The sequence below is a fragment of the Lagenorhynchus albirostris genome, chromosome 7 (assembly GCF_949774975.1).
Source record: "Lagenorhynchus albirostris chromosome 7, mLagAlb1.1, whole genome shotgun sequence".
In the NCBI taxonomy this organism is placed as follows: Eukaryota; Metazoa; Chordata; class Mammalia; order Artiodactyla; family Delphinidae; genus Lagenorhynchus; species Lagenorhynchus albirostris.
Genome location: NC_083101.1, coordinates 7,696,734 through 7,720,094, shown reverse-complemented (window position 1 = coordinate 7,720,094; position 23,361 = coordinate 7,696,734). Strand labels below are relative to the sequence as shown.

The 23,361-nt window shown below is 55.9% G+C and overlaps 1 protein-coding gene, 1 non-coding gene and 1 pseudogene across 3 annotated transcripts; all 3 read left to right on the top strand.

The window, feature by feature from the left end:
- Positions 1-1,114: 1,114 nt before the first annotated feature.
- Positions 1,115-1,323, top strand: LOC132524011 (small nucleolar RNA U3). The gene has a single exon (XR_009541778.1). It is a non-coding gene; the product is annotated as a small nucleolar RNA U3 (small nucleolar RNA).
- Positions 1,324-8,300: 6,977 nt separating this feature from the next.
- On the top strand, positions 8,301-20,106 carry CERCAM (cerebral endothelial cell adhesion molecule). 2 transcript variants are annotated; one of them, XM_060154190.1, is made up of 13 exons: positions 8,301-8,999; positions 11,231-11,341; positions 11,517-11,634; positions 12,193-12,327; positions 12,482-12,686; positions 15,151-15,270; positions 15,529-15,605; positions 15,699-15,805; positions 16,691-16,823; positions 18,196-18,323; positions 18,442-18,645; positions 19,038-19,290; positions 19,601-20,106. In XM_060154190.1, exons 2-12 carry the CDS (start codon positions 11,268-11,270, stop codon positions 19,288-19,290), a joined length of 1,554 nt encoding a protein of 517 aa, XP_060010173.1. In that variant the 5' UTR covers positions 8,301-8,999; positions 11,231-11,267; the 3' UTR covers positions 19,601-20,106. The 2 variants fall into 2 exon arrangements, with proteins under 2 accessions (XP_060010173.1, XP_060010172.1); XM_060154189.1 differs by lacking the exon at positions 8,301-8,999 and adding an exon at positions 9,573-9,795.
- Positions 20,107-21,499: 1,393 nt separating this feature from the next.
- On the top strand, positions 21,500-22,565 carry LOC132523132 (peptidyl-prolyl cis-trans isomerase A-like; annotated as a pseudogene).
- Positions 22,566-23,361: the final 796 nt, after the last annotated feature.

Here is a 23,361-nt window from a genome sequence, read left to right as displayed (position 1 = left end):
TCAAACCCACCAGGCCCCCTTATGACGCCAAGGGCAGTACTGTTTGTGCTCTGGGCGCTGTGCTCGGCCACCTTGCCTTCGCCCTCCACATACAGTTTGGTCCCTCTGGCTTTCAGGGGCAGTTGGGGGAGGGCAGACTCTGGATAGCACCTCCCAGGGCATCCTTCCCTTTCTATCCTCTCTCCAGGCACCATGCCCAGGGCCAAGCAACCCCTGCCCAGGCATCAGAGAAGCCACAATCTCTTCTGATGAGAAGGCATGGTTTGGCCTCGACCTTACAGATCCCAGAGAATGTGGCCCCCTTAGGTCTCAGGGTCTAACTGTAGTCCCTTATGCTGTAATCAAAGCCCAACCACTCCTTGGAAAGCAAGGCCAACAGCTGACTGCCTGCTGCAGGGTCCCCAAAGTGCCCACCTTGAGGTGCCCTGGCCATGGCACCTTCCTGAATAGAAACAGGCAGCCCTCACTGAGTCAGATGCTGTTCTAAGGCCTTGCATATACTTCGCTGAATGGTCTCCACACTCCTAAAAGGTGGGTTCAGTTTTACAGATTGGAAAACTGAGGCACAGAAAGTAGAAGTAACTGTCCGTGGACCCACTGCCAGGAAAAGTCAGAGCTGGGATTCGAACTCACAGCCTGGCTCCAGTGCCCTGAGCCCTTAAATGTTCTCCTATCCTGCCTCTAATTCCTAGGAGGTCTCCACTAGAGGTCATTGTGTCCAGTCCCCGCATCTGGGTGTCTGCCCAGGCCAACCTCTGCTCACAGACAAGAATCATTCTAGTTTTTAAAGGCACCTGCTCCAAGGATGGAGTTCCCCCTGAGGATAATCAGACATTTATTTATTCATAGCCTTCTGGCTGGGAGGACAGGCTTTCCCACCCAGGACTCAGCAGGGTCCAGCTGCCTCGTTGTCCCTCTCTCCTTCCCACTGCAGTATAATCTATAATCAGAAGAGAACCAGCCTTGCCTCATGTCTCGGCTCCATAACCTCCAAGCTGTGTGTCCCTGGACAAGTGACTCAACTTCTCTGAGCCTCAGTTATCAACTGTAAACTAGGGTTAATGGTACACCCGCTTTGTGCGGTTGGTGAGGATTAAATGATAAAAGCGGATGAAAAACTCTACTTTGAGGAATCATGTCTGTAGTTTGTTACTAGAAAAGTTTCTCTGAATGTGTAGAGCACCGGAAACCGCGAGGAGGAGGCACAGCATTCTCTCCTGAGTGTGAAACCTGCTCTTGGTGTTGCTTCTGCAGCTGCCATTTGCCGTTGATAATCGCTCTTCTCTTGGGAGAGTAAGAGGCAGAGGATGCTGCCTGAGTGTTCGCCATCGTTAAAAAAAAGAAAAAGAGAAAAAGAAAAAGTGTGGGGGGGTGGCTTAAGGCAGAAAGGGGTCAGTGATCACAGTGCCTGGCACCTGTGAAGTGCCCAGAATGAAGTGGTAAATCCTCTCATCATCATCATCATCATCGTCACTGAGACCCTTTTGCCCGCAGGATCGGAGCCTCTTGCTTTCAGCCTTATCGTTTAGCCTCCTCGTTACAGAGAGAGAAACTGAGGCCCAGAGTGGGGAAGGGCTTTCTCAGCAGGAAAGCTCTCAGGTCCCCTCATTCCCTGTTGGATCCCCTGTCTCTTCTCCTTCACTCCTTCCCACCTCGAGTCCTGCCCTGGCTTTCCGTGCCCAGGGTCGGGCCCTGGCTCCCAGTCCTGCCCAGGCAGTGCCCAGGAGAGAAGCGAGCAGCGGTTGGAAGAGTAGACGCAGAGGCCCGGCGCGTTCTCAGCCCTGGCTCTTTGTCTGTCGCTTTGTGATGGTAAGTGCTGCTCCTAAATCAGTTCTGTGACACTGTTATTGTTGCCCAGGGCGCAAAGAGTCTAAACTTTTCCCCTGAGGTCAAGAATGTGGCCGGTCCCCAAGCCGCCCGGAGCAGGGGCCTGGGTGGCTGGGGGTGGGGCTGGGGCCTCACCCCGAGCTGGGGCGAGATGTTGGGGGGAGGGGGTCAGCGGGAACAAAACGCTTTGAAATGCCTCCTCTCCATCACTGCCAACATTGTCCGCTGCCCACGGGGGGCCTGGCACCGCCTTGCCGGGGCTCCGGCCCCCAGCCCTGGCCAGGCCCGGCCCGGCATCTGAAAATGGACAGAAGGTTATTGTCCCTCCTCGCAGCCCTTTGTCTGCCCCAGTTCCAGATGTCTAGGCTGGGACCAGGGAGCTGACCCATGGTGGGCAGGGGGGAGGGGACAAAGGGGGAGAGCACGGGTCACTGCATCCTGAGGGGTCATTCCCAGACCCTGAGATCCCACCCAGCCACAGCCCAGTCACCTTCTGGTCCGTCTCAGCCCTGGGATTGTCCCTGTTCCCTTGTCTCTCCTCCCCTTCCCGGCAGACCAGGTTCCGGGCTCAGGAAGAGTTAAGGGCGCTTTGGGATTCCCACTGCTCTACCCCGCTAACTGTGTGATCTGGATAAGCTGTGCCCCTTCTCGCAGCCTTTGCTCTCGCGTGGGTATCACTGGACCAGGGTGCATTCATTCACAAGAAATGACAGAGCCCTCCTATGTGCCCGCTCCGTGCTGGGCATGGGGGCGCACAATGGTGGGTGGGCCACTCAGATCCTTCCGGATTGTCGTTTATAGTCGTGATAGTAAAGGGGCAACATTTCCCACCGACTCTCTCTGTGTCAGGTACCTGCTAACCGCTTTACCTGCATTATCTCATCCTTTTCACAACAAAATCAAGGACGCAGTAGATATTGTTCTTCTATCCATTTTCTAACTTTGGATACTGAGATTCCGAGAGGTAAAGTCCCTTGCCCAAAACTAGGCGGCCAGGAAGCAGCAGAGCTGGGATCTTAGCCCAGGCTGACCGCAGCCACCGAGAGGAATGATCCACTAATAAATACTTGGAAGGTGCTGAGCGCAGAGCCTGGCACTGCTCCGGACTCAGCCCACGGAGTGGGTGGTGGTGGTAATTCCACCCGTGAGCTTCCCATTTCACAGATGGTGCTACTGAGGCCCAGATCAGAGAGAGAGAAGCTCGGGGAAACTTAAATAGCAACACCAACCGGGATTCCAGGACCACCAGGGTCGGCAGAGAGAGGCAGGCAGCCCGGTTTTGGTTTCAAACCCCAGTTCCATGTGGGCTTGGGCAAGTGATTTAGCTTCACCATGCCTCTAGTTTCTCATCTATAAGATGAAGATACTCCCTACTTCACAGGGTTGTTGTGAAAACTAAGTTAGGTAATACATTTCAAGCACTTAGCACAATGCCTGGCACACAGCAGACAGTTAATGATAGCTATTACTGTTATTATTCTGAATGGGGTAACATCTATCCTTTTGAACCTTCCTCTCACCTGGGGTCACCTGAGGACAAGGCTCTGTTGAGAGGAGGGAGGGGCTGCGGGTTAGCAGTTGCTGAGTGGGGGTGGGGATAGCAATGCTTGGTCTGCTTGGGGGTTTCTAGAAGTGTTGCGACACGATACTCCTGCAGGTCAGAGGAAGGCAGAAGGGGTCAGGCTGGGAGGGGAAGGGGCTGCCTGGCCCCAGAGGAGTTAACAGCTCCCGGGCCCTGGCCCAGCGGGACTGCCACGATTTTAGCAGAGGAGCCAGGGCTGCTTCCTGATGGGCAAAACAGCTGGCTACACGAGGAAAACAGCTGGCCTGGACCCAGCCTCCTGAGGACAGAGGCAGATTCTCAGAGGAGAACAGCTCCACATCTGGGCTCCTGGGAGAGGAGGGCATGGCCAAGAGCGAGAGGGTGGTCCTTTGGGGGTGGGGTGGGCATTGGGTGGGACCCTGGAAGATAAGGGGGCATGGGCAGATTCCTCGACCAGAGACCAAGATATGCTATGTCTAAGCGGAGTGGTGACTCCATCTGGAATTTGGGGGTCTCAGTCTCCCCTCAAATAGGAAAGATGAGGGGCAGGGGAGCAGATGGGGGGCAAGACTTTGGCGTTCAGCCCTGGGTCCGCTTGGAACCGGGCTTGGAACTTCATGTAGGAGGGAGCCTACTGGGGCTCCTGAACCCCCATCTGCCGAGCTGCACCAGGACCAGGAGCAGGGTGTGGGCTCCTGCTCTGGCCAGGATCCTGGGCTCCCTTGGCCACAAAGCAGGACAGGGGCCCAGAGAGCCCCCAACCCAGGAGATGTGAAGCTCGCAGCTGGTAAGAACTCCATCCGTGCATCCCCCCTGCCATAGGCCCCCCGTTCCCATCCTGCTTGGCTGCCAGGCTGTGAGGACCCACAACCCTGGGGCTCTGTGTGGGCCCTGGGGTACTTTTAGGCTGCCCCCACCCATTGGCAGGGAAACGGCACCTGAGACCTCGCGTTAGGTTGGGCAGGGAAGGTGGAGGGTTAATGGGGGTGTGACCAGGGTCCACTGGACCACAGCCACCTGCCAGGGCTCCTGACCCCCAAGCCCCACAGGCCAGACACCCCTAATTTCTCTCTGACCTAGGGGGCTCCTCTAGCCCACCTTCCTAACCTCCAGGAAGAGGGGGTTGGCCTTCACCTTGGGTGTGCCAACCTCAGCGCCCCTCTCCCTGATGAAGGTCACTCTTCAGGGTCCCTGCCTGTAGGCAGACCTTGGAGCTGAGGCTCCCAGAGGGGAGAAGAAGGGTGCCGGGGAGGGGGACAATTCTTCCAGGGTCTCTGTTTCCGGAAGCCAGGGTGGAGCCTGAGGCACTGGCGCCACCACCTGGCTTTGGCCAGAACTACAATGGCTGAGGGACGGGAGTGAAGATGCTGTGGGGAGGGGAATCCAGAGCCCAACTATGTGTTGGTCCAGGGTGGTCTGGGTCCTATTCAGCCAGATGGACCCAAAACAATCATTTTTGGGGTCCTACGTGACCCCTAGAATGAGGCCTTAGGCCCATAGAATAGCAGCTTCAAACTTGAGCTGGCATCAAAATCACCTGAAAGGCTTGTTGGTTTAACCTCCACTCGCAGAGTTTATGATTCAGTAGATATGGGGAGGGGCTTAGGAATCTGCATTTCTAACAATTTCCAGGTGACGCTGCTGCTGGCTCTGGTCCAGGGACCATGTTTTGAGAACCACTGCTTTAGAATTTCGGTGGGTTTGGCGCAGTATTACCTTTGCAGAGTACGCCATATTATTATATGTGAAGGCAAAAAAATGAGTGTAAGTAGGAGCACAGGTGCTTGGTCGGCCCACCCTAGTCAGTAACCCCATAATATTTCTTTTTTTTAATTAATTTTTATTGGAGTATTGTTGATTTACAATGTTGTTAGTTTCTGCTGTGCAGCAAAGTGATTCAGCTATACATATACATATATCCACTCCTTTTTAGATTCTGTTCCCATATAGGTCATTACAGAGCATTGAGTGGAGTTCCCTGTGCCATACAGTAGGTTCTTATGACCTCATCATGTTTCTATTGAGAGCCCACCCAGTGCCCGGCTGGCCCTGCTCTAGGGCTGGTATAAAATGGTGAAAGTGGCAGACGGGTCCCTGCCTCAGAACTCACAGCTGGGCAGGCGTGGCATGTGACCTTTCCACTTGCGAGTCTAAAAGGCAGCTCAAAATAAGGTCCAACGCAGAACCTGATTTCACATTCTACCTGCTGCTTCTCAGGTCTTCCCCATTCAGAACCTATCCCACCACCCAGCCCACTTCAAACCCTGTGAGTCATCCTGACTCCTCGCTCCATCTCTCACATCTAATCCCATAAGGCTGTGGACTCTGCCTCCATTACATCTCAGCCCTGCCCACCGTCATCTCTCCCAGTACCAGGATCTCCTGGGCTTTCGTCCTTGCCCCCGTGGTCCACCCTCTGAGCTGCAGCCAGAGCGATCTTTTTAAGAGGAATCCTGTCACTCCTCTGCTTACCCCCTCCAGTGTCTTCGTGTTGCACTTTTCAAAAGAATCCAAAATCCTGCCATAGTTTTAAGGCCCTAAGTGGTCCTCACCTCTTACCACACTCCCCTTGCTCACTTTGCTCCAGCTACCCTGGCCTCCTTGCTTGTTCCCACCTGTTCCCTCCATCTGGAACACTCTTCCCCAGATCTGCTCTTGGCTGGCTCCCCTTTGCTCTGAAATGTCTTCACTGACCCCTCTATTCAATGTTGCCTCCCACCCTCAGCTACTCTCTGTTCTAATTACCTTGTTTTATTTTGTTCATAGCATTTACTGTTCTTCGAAGTTATCTATTAATTTATCAGTTTGCTTGTTTCCTGTCTGCCTTCCCTCATCAGAATGTGAGCACCTTAGGAACAGAGACTGTCTGTACCTCTGTATCCCCAGTACCTAGAATTCTTCCTGCACATAGCGTGTGCTCAATAAATATTTGCTGAATGAATAGGATTATATAGGATTCCCTGTAGGAGTAGGTCCCCCTGACATGACATCAGGGAAGGCTTTCCAGAGGGCCTGTAGAAGTTGGCCCAGTTCAAGCAGAGGAATTAAAAAAAAAAAGGGATGTGGGAAGGTCTTCAAGCATGAAGTGTTCTGGAAACTGTACATAGTCCAATTTGGCTGGAGCAGGAGATAGGGGAGGGGAGGTCAGAGGAGTTGGAGAAGCAGCAGGCAGGCCACGAAGGGCCTCCTTGTCCCTTGAGGGGTTTGAGCTCTATGCTGAGGGCAATGGCAGCCCCCAAAGGGTGTAACACCATGCAGTTGAGAAAGCACCACTGCGTGAAGAACAGTTTCCAGGGAGAAAGCCTCGGGCGCGGGGGTGAGTACTGGCAGGTGCTGTAGCCCAGATGAGTGGTGCTGATGCCCTGAGCCGCGCAAGTGGCCACGTGCAGGAGACATTGAGGTGGTCTAGCCAGGATGAGGAGTGGGCTGAGAGAGAGGCACTTGTAATCAGCTTGAGGGAGGCCACCGGAGTGGGAGCAGGTTTGGGGGAAAGACTGGGGTTCTGTTTTAGACAGATGGAATGTGGTCCAGGTGAGAAGCAGAGACACATGTCAGTTTTGCAGAAAGAGGGAGTGGTCCATGAGGTCAGCTGCTGGAGGGAACCCTCTTGGATGAGGGGCCAGGAGGATGCCGGTCTTGACGGGAGCAGTTTGGCTGGAGCAGCCTTGGTGTGTGTCAATCAGCGAATGAAGGTGAGGAAGTGAGACCGGGAGCAAAGCACAGGCAGGCAGCTGACTGTATTCATATATTTTTTTAAAATATTTATTTATTTATTTGGCTGCACCAGATCTTAGCTGCGGCATGTGGGATCTTCGTTGCAGCATGCAGGATCTTTTGTTGCGGCATGAGGGATTTTAGTTGCGGCATGTGGGATTTAGTTCCCTGACCAGGGATCGAACCAGGGCCCCCTGCATTAGGAGCATGGAGTCTTAACCACTGGACCACCAGGGAAGTCCCTGTATTCACATTTTAAGTTGGGGGAGGTTTAAGTCCTTTGGAATGTTGAAGGAAGGATCCAGAAGAGACGGATGTTGGTGATCCAGGAAGGGCAAGAGAATGGCTTTTGGAGTCCAAGGATGGTTCTGTTATGAGGAAGAGGTGCCTCTTCCATGGTAATAGGCCGTGAGAGCACAGGCCAGCTTGGTCGCAGGGCGTGGAAGGTTTGGAGGCTGGAAATAAGAGTTCTCAGGTGATGGCTTCTCTTTTTCCAAAGAAGGCAGGAAGATTTTCACTGGGTGAGAAGGAGTGGAGTGAGGGCTTCAGAAGACCCGGGCGTGTGAAATGCCACAGAGGAGCAGGGGCAGCAGCACAGGGAAACTGGATTGTTGGGCTCAGTGAAAGTCTAATGGAGAGTGGAGATCAGGAGTGTGCAGCAGTCTTAACATGCCCCAAAGCAAGATGGCTGTAGGGTTTTTTCAGGCAGGAATGATGGGAGAACCCTGGGGCAAGGGAGTCAGTGACAGGCTAGACCACTGGGTGAACTGGGGAGGGAGAGAGGTGAAGATGGGAGGGGTCAGTGCATTGGGAGGAGGACGACGACTGAGGTGAGAGAAGAATCTGGAAGCCCCATGACTAATAGCATGGGCAGAGGCTCTGGGATGATCCTGGGATGGGTGAGGTGGGGGATATTGCTTTGGTATCCCCAGGACTTCCCTGGCGGTCCAGTGGTTGAGCCTCCACGCTTCCACTTCAGGGGGCACGGGTTCAATCCCTGGTCAGGGAACTAAGATCCTGCATGTTGCTCAGCATGACAAAAAAAAAAAAAAAAAGGGTATCCCCTTTCTGGGGCTGGGAGTGCCTTCCAGCAGAGGCAGCCATGCAAGGGAAGGGACTCATTATTTCCCCAGGATGCTTCAGGGGGCCTCAGGCCTTCCATTGCAGGGCACTGGCTGTGAAGCAGCCCCCGCTGGAAGCTGTTGGAGGCATTGGAGCTGGGCTGGAGACCAGGACTCTGGGGTCTGATGCCTCCACATGCTGCCCCATCACCAGGCTGTTCCTTGCTGGGCCCCCACCCCTTTTCTTGCAGTGGCTTAGCCCCCCTCCCTGACCCTGGGAAGAACCTGAAGGGGGACCCAAAGGTGCCATAGGAGAGTAGGTTCCCATGGGTGAGGGGCTGAATGGAAGGAGAGGCTGGCTTCTCCAGTTCTGTCTTCCAGCCCCAGGAACTCTTCCCGCCTGCCAGGCCCCATGCATAGAATGAAGTGCATTCACGCTCTCAAGGAATCCTTGCAAACCCTCCGAGGTGGGTGCTGTTAGCAGCCCTTCTACCCAGGAGGCCCTGAGGCTCCGGGAAAGCGACCTGCCTGAGGTTGGTGGTAGAGAGGAGCTAGAACCCACCGCTGGTGCCTCCAGACCCCTCCCCTCCCCTGCCCGAAGAGAGTCTGGGGACCCTCTTCCATCTCAGCAGGGGCCTTAGGACCCCGACTCTGACCAGACACAGGAGTCACACTGCTTTGGAGGGGGCTGGGTCACCGTGAGGGGCTGAGTGGTGCCCCATGTTCTACACTCAATCTAAGAGTAGGCCTTGCTCTCCTAAAGGGCCGGAGCAGTGCCAGTGCTGGCGACGGAGGCGAGGACGATGACGCGCGGGGGACGTCAGGCTCGGACCGCGGCGGGATGACGTCTGCAGGTCAGGGGGACCCCCTCCCCGCCCCCCAAGCCGGTCTTTCTGTCCGCCCACGCGTCGGCTGGCTGGTCTGAGAAGTTCTGTCTGGGCCCGCCAGAGGGCGCCCGGGGGCGGTGGAGGGGGCTGGAGCTGGGGAACCCGGAAAGGCCGCGGCCCAGTGGGTCCCGTCTGCGGCTCAGGTCAGAGGGTCAGATGGATGGCCAGGGAATCCGGATTCAGGGGCGCTCAGTGGAGCCGGATTCTGGCGATTGCACGCCCAGGGATTCGTAGTCGAGCATTCTGAGATGCCCGGGCGGCTCGGATGCCGTCCCCCACGACCCTCCAGCCGGGAGGGAGCTGCTCCTGGATCGCGTCCGGGGCGGGTGTCCGGGCCCTGGCCCTGCGATGCCCCTGGTCGAGGAGAGGACACTTGAGAATCCACGAATAGGGGTTAGGAGTGGGAGTCCACTCTTTGGGGGGTGCGCCCCCCACAACCCCTTCCGGGCCCGCCTCGGCCCCGCCCCGGCCCCAGGCCCCGCCCCGGCTGGGCCGCACCGCACCGCCCACTACCCTCGGCTGGGCTGGGAGCCCCGGGGGCCGCCGCAGCCGCCAGAGCGCCCGCCATGCGCGCTGCCCCCGCTGCCCCGCTGCTCCAGCTGCTGCTCCTGCTGGGGCCGCGGCTCGAGGCTGCGGGCGTCGCAGAGCCGCCGCTGCCCGCCGTGGTCCTTGCCATCCTGGCCCGCAATGCCGAGCACTCTCTGCCCCACTACCTGGGCGCGCTGGAGCGGCTGGACTACCCCCGGGCCAGGATGGCCCTCTGGTGAGAGAGACCCGGGCATCGGCATCCACCGGGCATCTATCCCCCAACCCCACCGACAGTCCGGGCTCCAGATGGCCCCATCTGCTCGCTGCCCAGACACCACCCAGACAGGCCCCTCCCTCGCAGATAGGCCCTCCGCAACCCGTGTCTCCGGACAGGACCCCTTATCCCCCTGGCCCTGCAGACTGACCTCTGAGGCCTTAGGTTGACAGAGGGACACCATTCCCTAATTCTGGCCCCTATTCCACCTCTTGGGACCTCCTCTGGGTGTAAGTTGGGCCCAGTCCCTCTTGCCCTAGCCCTCAGAGCTGAAACTGAACCCGTGGGACCTGTGGTTGGCTGATTTGGAGCGGAGCAGACAGGAGCAGCTGGCGTCCCCTGGGGCCCGATGTGGCACAGACCAGCAGGCCTCCGGGTTCCTGGGGAGCCCGTGAGGGTGCTCTCAGCCCTGGGCTCCATGCTGCCCTATGGGGGAGTCACACCCGTTCCCCCTTCCCCTGGGCTGGTTCCAGCCTCTCTCAGGAGAGGGGCTGGGTCCTGTGGCCAAGGGCAAAGCCCCCTTCCTGCAGTCTCTCCCCCTAGGCGTCCCTGCAGGGCACTGGAATCAGAGGCCACAGTCTGTGGAAGCCAGAGCAGGGAGGAGTCCCAAGCTGAGGTTGGGGATAAACTGAGAGAAATGACCAAACTACCCTCCCTCCCCAACACACCGAAGTTGGGCTGGGTTTGGAGCCAGTGGCCTGGGGAGGCTGCCCACAATTACCAGTTTGGGAGTTAGTTAGTTCCCACCCATAGAAGACTTGACACGTAGTTAATCTTCACTTCTGGGGAATTGACTTAAAGGGGCAGTATCACCTAAAACCTGGGCTCTTGGCTAAGCCCCCTGCACCCCGCTCTGTCATGAGAGCCCCTTCAGAGAGGCTACTCGTGGTGGCAACGGAGCTCGGGCCCATCAGCATTTCTCAGGGACGCTCAGAGTGTGGTTTGGTCGTTATTACAACTATCTGGTGGAGGGAAGCAGCAGCTCCTCTGTCCAGTCCTGACTCAGAGAGGGGAGGGGACTGACCTGTGGTCACACAGCAGGGAAGGAAGGTAACCAGAGAATGTGGCAGGTATGTTCCTCAAAGTTGAGGTACTTTTCATCCTTCAAAATGCATTTGAGTTCTGTCATCTCAGCCCCTGAGCATGCCAGGACAGCTTAAAGTTACAGGGAGAAAGTGAAGCCCAGAGAGGGTCAGAACCTGCCTGAGGTCACACAGTGGATCACAGACCTATGATTGGGACCTGGCTTCCTGCCTTCCTCTGGAGCACACCTGCTTCCTCTGCTCCCAGGAGAGGCCAGCCCTGCAAGTGTTGGTGCTCCGGGGGTCAAGGCTGCCTCAGGGTTTGGTCCTTCAGTGGCTGTGCCCCCTCACCCTTCTTCCTCCTGTGTCCTCAGGTGTGCCACAGACCACAACGTGGACAACACCACAGAGATGCTGCAGGAGTGGCTGGCTGCTGTGGGCGATGACTATGCTGCTGTGGTCTGGAGGCCTGAGGGGGAGCCCAGGTGGTGACCTGAGGGGAACGTTTTCTGGGGAAGATGGATAACAGCTGCAGCCCAGAGAAGGAAAGGGACAGCCCCGAGCCACAGCCTCCAGACCAGGGCTCTGTCCACTGCCCTGCAGAGAGGGACACCACATGCACCTACCGCATGGGAACATCTCATCGTTTTACCCCCTCAGGTCCTACCCAGACGAAGCGGGCCCTAAGCACTGGACCAAAGAAAGGCATCAGTTTCTGATGGAGCTGAAACAGGAAGCCCTGACCTTTGCCAGGGACTGGGGGGCTGACTATATCCTGGTAAGAAAGCCTGGCCTACAATTGGGCTTCCCACAGGTGGTGGCACCTGTCCTTGACAGAAATCTTGGCGTGACTTAACCACCTGTAGGCTGGCTCCTTCAGCTAGCAACCTGGGTCAGAACCCAGATCAGATATTGAGCTTGGATCCCTATGCTTGAGCTCAGACTTGGTACTAAACCTGGGTCCCTGAGTCAGAGTGCAGGGTATATACTGAGACTCGATCCCTGGGCTAGAGCCCAGAGTATAAACTGAGCCTAGTTCCCCGGACTAGAGCTCAGAGTAGGTCTTTGGATTTACTTCCTAAAACTTCAGATAAAGTTCTTAGATCAGCAATTCGGGTATAATCTCTGGACCCAATCCCCAAGCCAGTGCCCCAGACTACATTCTTGGTCCAGAAACGGATCTACTGGTTTATAGGTTAGACCTCTCTGAGGGAACCCCATTGGATCCTGGGAGACTTTCTGGGTTTCTGGAAATCTGGAGGGATCCCACTCAGTGAATCCTTGGGGGACTGCAGCCCAGACAAGGCTGGGGCCTGTGACATCCCCCTCCCCACAGTTTGCAGATACGGACAACATTCTGACCAACAACCAGACACTGCGGCTTCTGATCGAGCAGGGGCTGCCCGTGGTGGCCCCGATGCTGGACTCTCAGACCTACTACTCCAATTTCTGGTGTGGGATCACCCCTCAGGTAAGGCCGGGTTCGGGGGCCTCAGGAGGCTTGAGGTCTGAGAGGAGGGACGTGGAGAGATTGAAGGCCTTAGGGTCTGTGGGCCCTGGCAGGGGAGCAGTGTGCTGGGGATGGAGGGGCGCCCTCTCACAGCCCGGAGCCACCCCTTCCCCAGGGCTACTACCGCCGCACAGCCGACTACTTCCCTACCAAGAACCGCCAGCGCCGGGGCTGCTTCCGTGTCCCCATGGTCCACTCCACCTTCCTGGTATCCCTGCGGGCGGAGGGGACAGAACAGCTGTGCTTCTACCCCCCTCACCCCAACTATACCTGGCCCTTCGACGACATCATCGTCTTCGCCTACGCCTGTCAGGCTGCTGGTGAGGACAGCTCTCCTTGAGCCTTTCTCCCAGGCCTCTAGGCCTTTGCACATGCTATTCCCTCTGCTTGGTGTGCTCTTCCCCACTCTGCAATTAATCTTTTTAATTCCTGTGTGTCCTCCAGGTCATAGCCTTTCTTGGGCCCACCGCCCCAGTAGGTTAGATGTCCTTCTGGCCATCCCCACCATGGCACTTTCACGTATTCCTTCATTAGGCAAATATTTATGGGACACCTACCAGGTGCCAGGCACTGGGGAGACAGTGGTGAGTAAAATCAGGCAGTCTCTGACCTCCTGGATCCTCCAGTCCAGTCAGTCAAAGGATCACACAAATCAATGTCCAGTCACAATGACCGGAAGAAGAGCTTTTTGATTATAGGTGTTTTGGGAGCTTAGACTAGAGTTAACCTGTCAGGGAAGGCTTCCTGGAGGATGTAAACTTTGGGGCTGAGATCTGAAGTATGGGCAGACATTAACAAGGTAGACAGAGCAGGACAGAGCATTTTAAGCAATGGGACCAGCAGGTGCAGAGGCCCTGTGGTGGCAGGGGATGCAAGAAGGCAGGCAGCTGGAGCACAGTAAGCAAAGGGGGCATGGTGCAGGCTGAGGCAGGAAAGGTAGGCAGGGGCCAGCTTGTGTGGACCTGATGGGCAAGCATCTGGTCTTTAGCCTGTGGGTGTCGGGCAGCCATCAGAGGATCACGTGATTGGATCTGAACACTAGAAAATATTCTGTTGTCAGTGGTTATTTTTAAGATGAAGGTTACTAGAAAGTGTTTGGGTTTGGGGAATTCCCTGGCGGTCCAGTGCTTAGGACTCTCTGCTTTCTCTGCTGAGGACTCAGGTTTGATCCCTGGTCCGGGAACGAAGATCCCGCAAGCTGTGTAGCGCAGCCAAAAAAAAACAAAAAGAGAAAAACGTGTTTGGGTTTGGATGGGATAAACCCAGTTCTGAGGAAGAGTCGAAGTTGAGAGTGAGACAGAGATACTGCTGTTGGAATAAAGATCTTGAGAAGGCTACAGAGAATGTATTTCATGGTGTGCACTCATGGGTGGCAAGGACGTGAAGGCTGTCTGGTGGGTGGAGAACTCTGCTCATGGTCAAGGTGAATTAGAAGTGATGATTTAATCAAGAAGTGTTGCACTTGGTCAAGCAGTGTGTGAGAAGTGTCCAGGGAGAAGAGTGTCATCTTTTTTTTTTTTTTTTTGAGTGTCATCTTTTTTGTGTGTGTGCATGAGGTACTAGCAACATCTGCAGTGCAGAGATGCAGGAAGAAAAAAAAATCAAGTGCAGAAAGAGAGTGAAGGTGAAACAAATACATGGAGAAAAAAATGAGAAGAAGCAAAAGTATTTCCTTTTTTTTTTTTTGGTTACACCGGGCGGCTTGTGGGATCTCAGTTCCTCAATCAGGGATTGAACCCAGGCTCAGAATCCTAACCACTAGGCCACCAGGGAATTCCCTATTTCCTTATTTTTTTCATTCCTACCTCTACTTTGAGTATCAGCTGCTCTTTATTGGTCAGCGGTTTGTAGGAATTTCGTGAACAGGGGTTTTGTCTCCATCATTCATGCTTCCACCACCTGCACTGGGCCAGGCTCTGTGCTCAATGCTGGGCCTGGAGTTAACTTTTTTTTTTCTCCTGTTGTTGTTGTTGTTGTTGTTGTTGTTGTTGTTTTGTGGTACGCGGGCCTCTCACTGTTGTGGCCTCTCCCGTTGCGGAGCACAGTCTCCGTAGGTGCAGGCTCAGCGGCCATGGCTCACGGGCACAGCTGCTCCGCAGCATGTGGGATCTTCCCGGACCGGGGCACAAACCCGTGTCCCCTGCATCGGCAGGCAGACTCTCAACCACTGCGCCACCAGGGAAGCCTTGGAGTTAACTTTTTAATAGATACCATGTGCCTGCCCTGGAGGACTCACAGTCTATAGAAGACAAAGGCTAAATAAATAATTATAATAAAGATGATAAACATTGAAGGAATAAAAAAGGCCACTCTGGTTGCCAGGTGGAGGACAGCATGGTGGGGGCAGGCGAGGGGGTAGGGTTAAGTGTAGGGATCCAGGCAAGAGGTGATGGTGCTCGATTGGCGAGGGGGGTTGGGCAGAGGTGGGAAAGATTTAGGGGGTGGAGCAACGCCTGGTGGCATCAGGTGGCTGTAGCCAGGTGTGAGTTTGCCTGCTCCTTCCTCACCTTGATCCCCTGAGGGCAGGGACTGTCTGTCTTTCTCACCACCAGCAGCCAGCTGGTGCTCTAGACACCTCTATTGCGTGAATAAACCATTTCGGCAGGAAGATCCCTTAGATATTGTTTGAGCCAAGCCGTTTCTCCCTCCAAGCCCAGGTGGGAATGCCGGGTCCCAGACAGGACTCATGTGGTGGGTCACTGGCAGGACTGGGCCTAGGACCTCCCATCTGGGTTCTGAGAGCCCCACCCTGCACTCCAGTGCTCACTCGGCCTCTCTCCGCAGGGGTCTCGGCCCACGTGTGCAACGAGCACCGTTATGGGTACATGAACGTGCCTGTGAAATCCCACCAGGGGCTGGAGGATGAGAGAGTCAACTTCATCCACCTGATATTGGAAGCGCTGGGTGAGGGCTGCGAGCCGGTGTGTCCCCCCTCCCCACCGCTGGGGTTGAAGCCTCTCCCCAACTCATTCCCTGACTCTGGGCAAGTCCCTTTTCCCCCTGGGCCTCAGTCTGCCCATCCGTACAATGGAGGCAGGTGGATTCTGTGATCTCCTGCTGGGTATTCTGCCAGGGGGCAGGAACGAGGGGGGCTAGGACTGCAGGGCTGCCGCTGACTAGAGCCAGTAGGGACTCATGATGGGGGGGTGCTTTCCTCTGCAGTGGATGGGCCCCCCATGTGGGCCTCAGCTCATGTGTCCCGGCCCCCAAAGAGGCCCAGCAAGATGGGGTTTGATGAGGTAAGTCCTCCCGGCCTGCAGGATTGGGGCCAGGAGGTGGGTGGGCTCTCCCCTCCCCCTGCACCCACTCCCCTGCCTCCCCTCCTCTTCCAGGTGTTTGTCATCAGCCTGGCCCGCCGGCCCAACCGCCGAGAGCGCATGCTTAGTTCGCTCTGGGAGATGGAGATCTCTGGGCGTTTGGTGGATGCCGTGGACGGCCGGTGAGGCTTCCTGGGTGGGGACAGGACCCTGGGCAGCCAGTGGGGACCGGGTGGTCCATCACAGCTCCATGGGGGTGGGAAAAGCAGACAGTGAGCTGAATGAGTTTGCCGTTCTAGGAGGTATTCAAACAGGGCCTGAGTAATTCTGTCTTGGGGAGTCCCAGGGCAGACAGAACAGGACAGGGTGCCCTCCCTCAGCCCAGCTGAGGGAGGAGAGTACAGTGGTTAAGGCCCAGGGTCTGGAGCTTCTGGGCGTGGTCACCAGCTGTGTGACCTCCATCTCTCAGCCCTACTGTGTAAACGGCGAGTAACTGCCTTCCTCTTAGGGGCTTGTAAGGGTTCAGTGAAGGTTTAGCCAGGGCCTGAAATGTAGTAAGTATCCCAAAGGTTAATAATGTCTTCAAAAAAAAAAAAAAAATGTCTTCATTACGATTATCAGGGTTACTCTTTTCCATTCTGAACTTAGGTCCCTGATGGGCGGGGCGAGGGTGGGAGCAGGCCAGTTGTGTTCCCCCGGCAACCAGGGGTCACACGGCCCCACGTGCCCACTGCTGTTTGCTGCATACGCCCCGGCCCTGTGGACTGCAGGATGTCCATCCTTTGCTTGGGCTGCTGCCTAAGAAGTATCCGCCGCGTTCCCCGCATTCATCCTGGGGTGTGTCCCCCTCAGACTGCTGCCCCCTCCCCTTAGGATCCCCCCCGCCCGAGGTGGCAGTGGCTTTCCAGGTCCAGTCACTGATGGCTTCAGGCCACACGAAGCAGTAACAAGACTGAAGCCTCCTTCCAACCAGACTCCAGTGTGACTGTCCCCAACTTGCACAGGCCAGTTCCCCCTGGACAGGTCCCTGGCGGGCACCCCTGACCCCCTTATACCATCTGCCTCAGGACACTCAACAGCAGTGTCATGAGGAGCCTCGGCGTGGACCTGCTTCCCGGCTACCAGGACCCCTACTCGGGCCGCACACTGACCAAGGGCGAGGTGGGCTGCTTCCTCAGCCACTACTCCATCTGGGAGGAGGTGAGGACCCCCATCCACTGCTCTGTGCTAGCACTCGTGTGGCCGGGGCCTGACCGAGCACACTAACAGTGACCCGGCCAGCAGCTTTCAGCCTCCTAAGGGCCCAGCCCTGTACCTTATTCACCCTGTGGTCTCCACTGAGCACCTGCTGTGTGCTAGGAGAGCTTCTGCTCTGAGAACACAGAGGTGAACAAGAAGAATGCAGCCGGTCCCTCCTGGGGCAAAGGGACCAGAGCAAGGCGCAGAAATCAAGAAAGAACTAAGCTTGCCGTGGAGCGGGGATATACAGGCTGTTCGAGAGTGCGGACTGGCCCGGCCTCCTGGCCTCCTGTGGGGTCAGGGTGGGCCTCGCCATTGAGGGGCAGGGAGAGGAGGCTTCTCAGCAGAGGAAGGCAGTGCGGGCACAGGCCCTGGGGCTGAAGGAGTTGGGTGTGTTCTGTGTGGGAAGAAGAAAGGCCTAGGGCTTGGCCAAGCAGCCTCAGCCCTGGGCTGGGGTGTGAGTGCCTGGGAGAGGTCACTGCCTGGACACAGCAGGAGAGGACCCGGGCCTGGCCCTCCAAGGGGCGCCCCCTCCAGGAGGTGGAACACAGACTCACTCCTTGTTTTTATTTTCTACTGTAGCCAGAATATGGGCGTGTGAGCTTATATTTCTGCTTTTCTGCTACCTCTGAACAGATTGAAGGATGATGTACGTTTCACCACTTACTGAGCTGATCTCATGCTCTTTTCACATTTCCAACAGTTACAAAAAGTATTTTTTCTCAGGGATGTGTGGGGCTAGGGCCTTCCTCCACCCCCCCAGCCCCCCACCCCCCAGTCTAGCTTCCTCGAGGAAAGCCCAAGAGGCAGAAGTGAGGAGCCAGGCCCTGGAGTCCAGCAGATGTGGTTCAGATCCCAGTTCTGCCACTTCCTGGCTGTGTGTCCTTGGACGAGTGGGTTCATCTCCCTGTGTCTCCATCTCCTTGCCGCAGTACAGGGACATCATGCCTCCTGAGGGTCCCTGGAGATGAGCACTGTGGCCCCAGTGCTCAGTGACTGCAGCAAGGGTTCTGATTGCCATTGTGATCTGCTTGGAGAGCAAGACTACCCTCTGGACCCATCTTCCATCGGGAGAAACCACTCAGAGACGGGTCCCCTTCCCCGAAGGTCACGTAGCGCAAGGGCAGGGCTCACAGGCCCCCTTACTTTGCCGGCCTGATTCAGGGCCAGGGGTGGAGGGAAGAAGGGAGGCCCCCCCCCCGCCCCGCCCAGCCTTTAGCAGCTGAGCAACGCAGCCAGGCTGAGCATTTGGCCTGTAACTGAGGCCAGGAGTGTCTGTCAGAGTCAGCCAGGTGGGAGGGGTCTAAAGAGCCTCCCCCACCGTGTACCACAGGTGGTTGCCCGGGGCCTGGCCCAGGTCGTGGTGTTTGAGGACGACGTGCGTTTTGAAAGCAATTTCAAGATGCGGCTGGAGCGGCTGATGAAGGAGGTGGAGGCGGAGAAACTTCCTTGGGACCTGATGTAGGCAGCCAGTGCCCCCAGGGGCCAGGGAGAGGGGTGGGCCTCCAGGGGTCTGCCTCCTCCTGAGGGGTCCTGGGACATCTACAGTGACTCCTGGGACCCCTGGTGTCACCTGCAGCTACCTCGGCCGGAAGCAGGTGAACCCTGAGGAGGAGGCAGCCGTGGAGGGGCTGCCACACCTGGTGGTAGCTGGCTACTCGTACTGGACACTGGCGTACGTCCTGAGCCTGGCTGGCGCCCGCAAGCTGCTGGCCTCCCAGCCCCTGCGCCGAATGCTGCCCGTGGATGAGTTCCTGCCCATCATGTTTGACCAGCACCCCAAGTGAGCCTCAGATGGGGGCAGGGCAGGGTCAGCCTATCTCGAGAGCCCACCTCAGCAAGTAGTAAGTCCCCTCACTGGGCAGGTGGAGAGACTGAGGCTGGCAGGGCTGAGTCACTTCCTTCTGGTCACCAAGGAATAGCCCAGCTTAGCCTTGGAGTCAGACCAATCTATGTGTGAATTCTGTGATGCCCTGTGGTTTTCAGTCAAGCGATTTTCCTGTTCTGTGCCTCAGTTTCCCCATCCGGAAAATGGGGATAAGAGAAATCCTGCCTCAGGATTAGATGGGGAGGGCGGTCAGGTGCTCTGGGGGTGAGGTGCCTGGCTCCGGGCTGACATGGGTCTGGGTGGAGGGGCCTACCCCAGCCCCCCTGAGCCAGCCTCCCGCCTCCCAGTGAGCAGTACAAGGCACACTTCTGGCCGCGGGACCTGCGGGCCTTCTCAGCCCGGCCCCTGCTCGCTGCTCCCACCCACTACGCGGGGGACGCTGAGTGGCTCAGCGACACAGAGACGTCCTCGCCCTGGGACGATGACAGCGGCCGCCTCATCAGCTGGAGTGGCTCTTATAAGACCCTGCGGGACCCCCGCCTGGACCTGGCCGGCAGCAGTGGGCACAGCCTCCATCCCCACCCCCAGGATGAGCTCTAGGTGGGCCTCGGTTTTCTCTCGCCTTCAACGACTGACTCTGTGTTTGGGTCTCCCTTTCCTCTTCTCAGCTGTCTTCTCTCTCTCCCTCTCTCTGTCTCGGGCTTTCTCTCTCTCTGTCTCTGTTTGTATCTTTGACTGTGTCTGCATTTCTCTGTCCACCTCTAACTCCCTCTCTCTCGCTCTCTTTCTCTCTGCCCATCTCTATCTCTTTGTGTCTCTCACTATCTCTGTATCTGTTTCTGTCTCTGTCTCTCACTGTCCAACTCTAGTTCTTTCTACTTCTCTCCTCTTACCTCTCTTGTCCCACCAGGTCAGGCTGGTGACTCCAGAGAAGTACCAGGGAATAGGCCATAGCTGTCCAGGGAGCAGAGCAAGAGCCGCCACCAGGAACCATAGACCCAGTAGAGACCTGGCTGCCACCTTGGGCATGGCCACTCTGCCCTCTGGACTCGTCTTCCATTGGGAGAAACCACTCAGAGACGGGTCCCCTTCCCCAAAGGTCACGTAGCACAAGGGCAGGGCTCGCAGGCCCTCTTACTTTGCCAGCCTGATTCCGGGCCTGGGGTGGAGGGAAGAAGGGAGGGCCCCCAGCCTTCAGTTTCAAGCTGGGCGGACACAGGAGCCCTGCCCCCAGCTGAGGACCCAGCTGCTGGGGCCCCTCTGCCACCTTCTACCTCCACCTCAGTTCCCTATCCAGCTTGACACATGGGTCTCACCTGCCACCCTCTTCCCTGGCCAGTGGGAAGTGCAGGGAGGTGGGAGGAGGACCCAGCACACAGTAGGCCCTCAATAAAAGCTGGCTGGTATTGCACTTTATGCTTTTTAACTCATGGTTGAGCCTCTTTGCGTGTCCTGAGGGCTGGGAGGGAGGCGTTCCTGATCTGTGGATGAGCAGGTGGAGAGACAGAGAGGGGAGGGCAGCCTAGAGAAGGAGTCAGGCGATCGATCTGGCATCACGTCCTCAGTCTGCTCATCGGTAAAGTGGAGGTGGGAGGAGAAGTATCTCATGGGCCAGGTGGGTATAAAGTAGCCAGGCCTGGAGCCCAGCCCACAGTGAGTGCTTACCCACTGCGGCTGTCGTGGTCATCACTGGCCTCACCTTGCTGGCCAGGGTGGGCCCAGGCCAGACCGAGGGCTGCTGAGGCCTCCTTGCCTTTGGATCTTCACTTGGGCAGTTGGAACCCCTCCCCTGGAAGTGGCTGGGGAGATCCAGGGCTCCCCTCCTGCCCTAACTAGTGTGGCAGCCAGAGGGCGCAAGGTGGCAGAACCTGGACCTTGTGGGCCAGGGCGCCCTCTGCTGGTTTGGGGCCAGCAATGGGAAGGGCGCCTGGGGCATTTGGAATCCGCCCCCTGTGCTCTGGGTTACTTGCAGCAGCTTCACCTTCTAATGCTCTCCTGCTTGGGAACTGCCGGCCTTCCTCTCTCCCCACCCCTGGAAGGCCCAGCAACTGTCTCCACTGCCTGTGCTCAGGCAGCCGGACGGGATGGGGAGGCGACTCCTTGTCTTGCCCGTAGCTGCTGTGGCTCCACCAGCGCAGGACCTGCCATCTCCAGGTTTCCTCCTTCAGAGGAGCCCCTCCCCCATGCAGCCCCTTGACTTGGTCTTGTAAGCCCCTGGGTCCTGGCACAGTCAGTCAGGCACCCCCTGGGGCTGGGCTTTCCCTCCTTCCGTACCAGGGATGAGGTCCTGCTGGCCTGGCTTTGGTTCCAGAGCTTGGCATGGCTCTGAGAAGGACTTTAGGCCAGAGCTGTGGCATTGGTGCTTTGTTCATTCCAAGACCAAAAGCTATTGATTCTGGATGGCTATGACCTTGAGTAAGTCACTTCTCCCTTCCAGGCTCCAGGTGTCCCTTTCATTCATTAAAATGAACATTTATTGGGCACCCTCTATGGGCCATGTTTAGATACTAGGGATACAGCGGTGAATAAAACTGTCCCTCAAAAATCCCTGACCTCATAGAGCTGACATTCTAGTGAGGGAGACAGACAAAAACAGAGAAGCAAATATTGGAGGTTAAGTCCTACAGAACAAAATGAGGGAGGAAATATCAAGTATGAGCTGAGAAGTTAACACATGAACAAAGACTTCAAGGAAGTGAGGGGACAAGCTATGGGGATATGGGAAAGAAGACCATTCTAGGCCAAGGGGGCAGCATATGCAAAGGTCCTGAGGCAGGAACAGGACTGGCAGGTTCAAAAGACAGGGAAGATGCCACTGTGGCTGGAGCAGAACGAGCAAGGAGGAGCCAAGTTCTGGAGGTGAGGGAGCCAAGGTCAGGGCCAGAGCACGGAGGGCCTTGGAGGTCATTTTGGCTTTTACTCTGAGACAGGGAGCCCCTGGAGGGTTTGAGGCAGACAAATGACACAATTTAATTTTTATTTTAACATGATTACCCTGGCTGCTGTAATGAACTGTAGTTGGATCCAGGGTAGCAGTAGGTAGATGGGTTAGGAACCCATTGTAATAATCCAAGTGAGACATGATGGTGCCCCAGACCAGGGTATTAGCAGTGGGGTCGGTGAGAGGCAGCAGCAGAATTTCAGGAGGAGACACTGATACGCCACCGCTGGGAGCTGCTCCCTGCGCTGCCTAGCAATAGTCAACCCCTCTGTGTTCTTCCACATTGTCAGCGAGCCCTTGGGCTGCATCTCCTTCAGGCTGTTTGCAGACAAAGTTCCAAAGACAGCAGAAAACTTGCGTGCTCTGAGCACTGGGGAGAAAGGATTTGGTTATGAGGGTCCTCCTTTCACAGAAGTATTCCGGGATTTATGTGCTAGGGTGGTACCATCATGGCACTGGTGGCATCCAGCTACAAGGAGAAATTTGATGACGAGAATTTCACCCTGAAACACACAGGTCCTGGCACCTTGTCCGTGGCAAATGCTGGACCCAACACAAGTGGTTCCCAGTTTCTCATCTGCACTGTCAAGACTGAGTGGCCGGATGGCAGGTGTGTGGTCTTTGGCAAGGTAGAAAAGGTCATGAACGGTGTGGCAGCCGTGGACCACGCTGGATCCAGCAATGGCAAGACCAGCAAGAAGCTCACCATTGCTGTCTGTGGACAAATCTAGTAAATCCGACTCGTGCCTTATCTTAAACAGCCCATTCCTTCCGTAGCTCAGTAGAGCATCCCTCACCCTCATCTGCTCGTGACATCCTATAATCTTTGTGCTTTTGCTGCAGTGCTTTGGGTTTCACATTTTCCATTCCCCGCTCCAAGTCTAGCTGAATTGCAGAGTTAAGTTTATGATTATGAAATAAAAGCTAAACAACAACAGAGAGACCTAGACAGATTGAGGATAATGTCAAAGTTTTGGACCCAAATTACTAGAAGAATGGAACTGCCATCAACAGAAATGGAGAAAACTACAGAGTGTGGGGTAGGGGACTGGCTTGGGGCGGGTCAGGAGATCATTTTCAGATGTGCTACATTTGAGATTCAGGTGCAGGTGTCAGTGAGTTAGATACACGAGCCTGGGATTCAGGGGTCGGGTCTGGGCTGGAGATAGAAGCTTGGCATCCCCTGTCCTGACCCAGAAGTCCTGGCCCCAAACCACACACTCCACCACCTGTTACCTGGGGAGCTGGTTGAAATGCAGATTCCTGCCCCCTCCTAATTCTCCTGCCCAGGGTTCTGATTCAGTAGGTTGTGGGTGAGGCCTGACTGTTTTTCAACAAAACTATCGCAGGTGATCCTGAGGAGCTGACAGGTTTGGGAACTGTAGCTAAATCTACATACGGTAAAATTTACTTTGATTTTTTTTTGGAATGAATGAGTCTTTAAATTCTATAGTGCTTTACAATTTTCAAAAGTTTCACACACATGATTTCATATAATTCCATAATAACCCTGTTTTTCCCCTAACCCTCTACTGCACCTCCCCCTTCCCTGTCCCCACTGGTAACCCCTAGTTTGTTCTCTGTATCTAGGGGTGTGTTTCTTTTTTTAATTATGGACATTTATTTTATTTTATTTTTTTATGTTGGGGGTAGGAGTTTATTAATTTACTTATTTATTTTTGCTGTGTTGGGTCTTCGTTTCTGTGTGAGGGCTTTCCCTGGTTGCGGCG

What these genes read in the sequence shown, in the direction of transcription:
- CERCAM (XM_060154189.1), top strand. Translation starts at nt 9,599, where the DNA reads ATGCGCGCTGCCCCCGCTGCCCCGCTGCTCCAGCTGCTGCTCCTGCTG. An exon ending in AGGCCTGAGGGGGAGCCCAG is followed by an intron (nt 11,342 to 11,516) that starts GTGGTGACCTGA and finishes TTACCCCCTCAG; the next exon opens with GTCCTACCCAGACGAAGCGG. An exon ending in CTACGCCTGTCAGGCTGCTG is followed by an intron (nt 12,687 to 15,150) that starts GTGAGGACAGCT and finishes CTCTCTCCGCAG; the next exon opens with GGGTCTCGGCCCACGTGTGC.